Source organism: Abrus precatorius, unplaced genomic scaffold (assembly GCF_003935025.1).
Source record: "Abrus precatorius isolate BTA unplaced genomic scaffold, Abrus_2018 Scaffold2, whole genome shotgun sequence".
Taxonomy (NCBI): domain Eukaryota; kingdom Viridiplantae; phylum Streptophyta; class Magnoliopsida; order Fabales; family Fabaceae; genus Abrus; species Abrus precatorius.
The window spans coordinates 25355737-25362530 of NW_020874362.1; the positions used below are offsets into that span (position 1 = coordinate 25355737).

Sequence of the window (6794 nt, forward strand, 5' to 3'; positions counted from 1 at the left end):
AATCATACGCAGCAACTAGGCTTTCATCTTGAATGAGATGCTTAACCTGAAATTTTAAGGGAATTAACTGCAATATAAGGCTTGAAACTGGAAATTACTTATGCTCAATAGTAACATTGATGGATACAACAACAACAAAAGCCTTATCCTAGTGGATGAGATAACAAGTTTAATAACTAATAATTCAGGATACTGTGACCTTTAGTTTACTAATTTCTGCAATTTGTAGATATTGTAGATGAAAACAAGGTTTTATGAACAGGATGAAAGGCATATGCAATATTATTAGTTACAGTGCAGTATATACTAGAACCAAGAACCAAGTCCTCTCTACAAGATTTAGAAGCACATGCATGTGTACATAACGAATGGATATGCATGTTATTCATAAGCAGGTGAAGCATATTTACATACCCTCATAATAGCAGTTTCATCATGGCCATTCTGCATTAGCTCAGCCAAGTCTTTGCGCAGTTGCGTTGCTATTACCTGCCTCTTATTCTTCAGTAGTACAAGCCTGCAACGTGCTCTTTTGATCACCCTCTTGCTGCAACATAATTAAGAATAAAAAGATTGAAGTTAAACGTGGTTTTTATAGCTAGACGAAAGAATCTCAAAAATAAAAATCTTAGTTACCATTTTGAAGCTTTTGACCACCCAAAGAAGATGCCAAACATGTCTACATTAATAAGGAGAAGAAAGATGAAGAGTGAGAAGAAGTTAAAGGAAGATATAACTGAATGAATATGACAGTTGGGTCCAATTTCGTGGAGGTTATATCATATTTATTCGTAGGTTGAGGAGAGTGTTGAGTTGAAAGTTGAAACAGACAACCTACGAGAAAAGAGTGAGTAGTGGCGTCCTTCAATAACTGCTCCACTCCACCTCTAACTGTTTTTGTAGGACATTGGTCATGTTACAAATTAAATCGTAGAAGTTTCAAATTAATCTAATATACGGAAATAATGGCAATTTAATATAAGTAATTAAAAGTGGTAAACTTTAATTAGTACGAGCAACAAAACTCTTTTGCTCAATGTTTAATACAGTAGAAATTATTAATTCTTTTAAAAAATATAACAAATATTATATTTTTTTTATAATTTATTATTTATAAATGTGTAAATTTAATATAATGATTAAAATTAACAAAACTGTTATTTTTCTATAATGTTACAAAAGTCACTTGAATTTGTTTTACTAATACATTAATAACATGAGTTTGATACAATTAATTATTGTTAAAATCAAAACTCAGTGCTTTACTTAATAAAATCATAAGAAAAATAAAAATATTTACCAGTTTCTAACATTTTTTAAGAAAAACTGTAATATCACACTTTTTTTTTTATAATTTTTAATAATTTGAATATAATTTTTAATAAAAAAATTTCTTAAAGAATGTGTCAACAAAGAACTTTAATAGAAACAACAACAATTTGAATTTAATATGTAACCAACAAGTACATATGAGGAGGTATTTTAACTCACAGCTGTTTTATATAAAAGAACACAAATTTTAAAACTATTACAAAATTAAAAATTAATCTTGTTAAAAATTTTAAAACTTAATATTGACAATTACCTCTTAATAAGTATATAATTATTTTTTTATTTTTAATCATAAAAAATATTAAACTTCTCTTGCATCTTTTAAGACTGGAATTAATTTTTTATATATAGTATTTAGAAATAATATATATTTATATAGCGTTTTGAAAAAAAATTTAAAATATGAAAAAGTTTTTAAAATTGGTAAAAATTTATAAATTATTAAAAAATCATAATTAATAATTTTAAAAAAATTAAAACTAGCTAATAATAATTTTTAAAATAATAAAATATTTGAAATATCGTCATTGATAATTTTTAATAAAAAAATGTTATTAGCGATTTTTAAAATCTTTTCATGTTTAGGTAATTAAAAACAAACTCATATTTTTGTAATTTTAAAATAAAAACCATAAAGTAAAAAAAGCCTCCACGACGCTCACCTATTACTATTGCGATGGCCAGAACTCCTACCACGGCGGCCATTAATGAAGCATAGTGGTAGGAGTCACCATCATCATCATTTAGTTCTTGTCAACCACTTTGACCACTGGCCGCCCCATCATTAGTAATACTATTTCCAATTTATGAGAGGCGAAACCATTCCGATTTTGGCGCTTCATCTCTCAATTACAATGTATAAGCAGCTCAGCCACCTTTGGCTTCTGTCATTTCCTATATAACTAATTTCTTTTTACCCAATGCAAATGTTAAAGTATTTATTGCAACTGTGTTGAAATGAAGTCAGATTTTATTAATTTACACTTACGATTTAAAATCATCTAAATTAGAAATTACAAACAAGAAAATTCAGAGATTTCGAATAAGCAAAATGAAAATATTAAAATGACCTCGAAGGACCTCAAATAAAATTTGGACAATTCAGCTGATGTAATTTGATTTTTACACAAGGGTGATCAGAATTCACTCTACCTTCAAACCTCTTTCTTTTCTATTTAACCCTTTTCAACCACCGGATGATAAACCCTAAAAAATTAATATTGCAGGGCAAAAAACTACTATTTGAAACGAAATAACATCTAATATAATCATGAATGCTAAAAGGAATGAAATTTGAAACAGGGCATGTTATTTATCTGATAGCTAGTTATAGCAAGTGGTGAAAGTAGTGGAGTAGCGAAGTAGACATTAGATTAAGCATTATATACACAATATTTTATTTGATAATCATTCTCAAGCTCTCATCATCAACCACCTAAATATACTCAAGAACACAGGCAAGAGAGAAATAAAATCATCCTAAAAGATCTTCCTATTTGGCGATGGTGAAGAGGTGGCAGAAATAGCAGACCTAGAATAGCACGATCTAAAAGAACCGGTTCGCATAAACATCAAAACTGAAGCTACAATTTTCTTGACCTTAACAGCAACCTTCTTGAGTTTGGGCCTTTTGGGCTCTCCAAAAGTATTATCCAAGGAAGAAAGTTTGTAGGTTGTGAGAAAGATTTGCCTTTGCTTGGCCCTTCTGCGTCTATAACTGATGGATTTGAGCATCTTATCTTTGGTTTGAAGACCCAGAAGCTCATATCTTGATCTGCGGCTGAAAGTGAGGGTGGTGTTGCGGACGAGTGTGCTCATGTCGACAAAGAACTCACACACTCGCACACAAGGTGCAAACAAACACAGACACAGTTTTTGATTAAGGTTTGTGCTCGAAATTTCGAAGTGTTCTTTACTTTATAGCCAACCCTTCTCTGTCAGAAGCAGGTTTCGATTGTTTGATACTTTGTGTAGAGTCGTGTTAAAGGGTGTTGACTGTTGACCGTTATTTCGTTCGTTTTTCGTAGTTGGCGTGCGCACTTCCATGGTCATGGTAAATGGTAACAGGTGAGATGTAATTAAGATTTGACAGAATATGGTTTTTATATGATTTAGTGCTCGTCGTAGGTGGTTGTGCACGTGGTACATAATTAATAACCTAGTTTTTTATTACGTTACAAATGAAACATGAAAAATGTTAACATCAAGTAAGGAGATCATAAATGTTTATTATATCAATAATATTATTAAATATTTTTAATAAAAATTATTACTCTTTTTATAAAATTTTTAGGGAAAGTGTCACACTTTAAGAGAGAGAAAGAGAGAAAGCCATTGAATTTAGTAGAATTTTGAACATGTGATGTCAAACACGAGACATTTTCTTACTCTACTTAAATCAATTTTTTAGAATTAAAAAATTATTATTTGTATATACTTAAAATCAATATTTAAAAATAATTTTAATAAAATTGATAAAACATTTAATGCATATTATTTAAAAGAATTTTTCTCAAACTTTTATATAATAATAAAATAATTTAATTAAAATGCATTCACAACATTTTTTTTACTTATACTGTTACTTAATCATAAATTGTTATATCAATAAAAATTATTAACTTTTTACAATAATTAATTTTAAAACTACATAATCATATAATTTAATTAATTAATAATGTAATATTTTAAACATATATAAATAATGTATAAAAATTAAAAAATATATTTTAAAAGTATGTTTAATACCAGTTGTATCAAAAATTTAGAGAAAACAATTTTTATAATAATTTAATCTAAATTAGTCACATGTTTGATATAGACTTTAGATACTAGTACTATAAACATTCAAAATTGTTTATATAATACATTATTTGTTAGTATAATCTTTCAAAATTTTTAAGGCATTAATAATCTAATTTATTTGTTGGTAAATGCCATTTTTTTAAATGTTAGGAAGGTTTTTTATCATCACTTTATTTTATAAGTTTAATTTTGGTGCATTGTTAGTGTAATAAATATATTTTTTAATTAATTAAATTATATTGTGAATATAATTTTTAAGTTAAAATTATAAAAACTAATGATTTTGATAAATAAGACAATTTACAATTAAAGTCTCGTTTATTATATATGCTCCAAAACATTTTTAACTAAGAATACTTATTTTAGATTACTTTAATATTAAAACTTAAAATTTTACATTTAATTTAAATATCAGTTAATTTGATATCAAAATTGTGCACTGTTCATGGGATCTAATACTATTAATTATTTTATTAATCATACTCGCGTATTCCTCCCTCTCACACGCGCGCACACAGGCGTCCGTGATATCCATCTCTCGGAATTTCACGAAATAATATCAAATAGTCTGGAAAAATTACAAAACTAAGTCACAAGTTAAGTGTAAATATTAATTTTAATAAAAAAAATCACTTCTTAATTTAGAGTGTATTTAAATATTTATCCAACAAAATTTTAAAATAATAATTTATATTATAATTTTAATAATAAAATTTATTAAAAATTTAAAATGAACTTATTTTAACAAGTTATAAATTTTTTTCATGAATTATGTATAAATTTATCCTTAATAATAATAATAATATACCATCTTATTTTAGCTTATGAGATTGAACCGCAAGCCGACGTCATAAAGAATAGTAACAGGGTAAAAGAAGATTCGAGCGAGCCACTATTGTTGACCATTGACCAGACCATAATAATTAATATCGATATTGGCTGAAGATGACATTTTTGCGTTTTTATTTGTTTTCACAATGTTTAATTTTCTGTTCGAAGAGTACAGAGAATGCTTTGAATTGATTTTGTGCTTTATTTCTTTTCTTTAATTTCTAGAAGAAAGGAGTCATTATTAATTACTCCATCCATATTAATATTGTCATTAACTATCTCTGTTTAACTATTAAACAATTTCACCCCAAAAAAAGTTACCTATTAAACTTTCGACAAAAGCAAGAAAAATATTTTCTGCAATTTGTCTACTTCCATCACCAAAATGGGGTAGCCTATGGGCATACGAAGCCTAATAGCAAATAATCTGATAAATGGTAAGAGTAATGTTAATTTTAAACAAAAACTATGAATGATTTTATTTTTATAATTGTTTGGATCATTATTTTGTTTGGAATTTTTCTATACTAAGTTATAAAAATAATATCTCAAAATGTTTAAAAGAAGACAAATGCATTGAGTTTAATGATATTAAATATAAGGTATTAATTGTGTGTAATTGATGGTGTGACAAATATTCTTTTAAGTGTGAGAGATTAATTTTTCAAAGAGTTCCTTAGTTTCTATCCGACAAAATCACGAACAGACTCTGTGAGTGAATTTTAAAATACTACATTTACTGATGATTCAAAGAACTTACGATTTGAAGATGTGACGTGTGTTCAGCAATAGATTTTTTCTAACGATTCAAGTGAAAATTTGAAGGCATTCGAGTTTATAAAGCACATAATAGATGTTTAACCCTGATCATTTTTAAATTTATTTTTTCAAATTGTTTAAATTTTGAACATTTCATGTTTAACCATATTTAGTCGTTGTTAGTTTTAAGTTTTGAATTTTTCTAAAATTTAAAAAATTAATTTTATAATTTTTAGTTTTAATTTTTAAACTTGGATAATATAAATTACTTTTTACTTAATTTACACTTATTTGATGATGGGATAATAGAATAAACGATACATAATAAATAATTATAATATCAATAATAAATTTGTGGTAATAAAAACAAAGTTAACGACAAATATGACAATGTTAACAATGATGCTATAACAATTATAATTATTATGATAGATACAATGGTAATAATAATACTCATCGGTAGTAACATAAAATCATGTTAACTATATAATAATAATAATACTAAAATTAATGATAATAATAGCAATAATTACTAGGTACTTCGCTGCTAAGTAGAAATGAATAATAATTATAACAATAATAGTAATAATTAATAATAGTCATTTTATAATATAATAATATTTATTATTATTTGTATTTTAAAATATAAATTTGTATCAAAAGATATAGAAAAAATTAACTTTATTGTATCTATAACAACTCTTCTTATTTAAGTCAATATAATTTCCCATAACCAATATCACTTAATACAACAATTTACTAATAAATCATTTAGAACTCTAAATCTTATTTATACAATTAGTTAGTGTTAATTAATTAGTTAAACTGACTTTTTGATCCAACGAACCTCACTCGCACACGTATGTATAAGTGACTCTTGAGGGATTTAAAATTTCTATAATAGTATTACATTTTATTAACTAAAATCAAAAGTTTAGAACCCACTTTTCAGCTAATCTTTTTCTGCCCATTAGAAAACGTCAAAACGAGTTGCTTCCCGTTTTATTCCATTGTTTGGTTCGTAACTTTTGTGTGTTCTTTCCTTGGCCTTTGCCATTAATGAATCT

At 26.2% G+C, this 6794-nt stretch overlaps 1 protein-coding gene across 1 annotated transcript; it reads right to left on the reverse strand.

Annotated features, from left to right (window-relative positions):
- Positions 1–2634: 2634 nt before the first annotated feature.
- On the reverse strand, positions 2635–3214 carry LOC113860067. Its single transcript, XM_027492693.1, has one exon. The coding sequence runs from the start codon at positions 3148–3150 to the stop codon at positions 2812–2814; it is 339 nt and encodes a 112-aa protein (XP_027348494.1). The 5' UTR covers positions 3151–3214; the 3' UTR covers positions 2635–2811.
- Positions 3215–6794: the final 3580 nt, after the last annotated feature.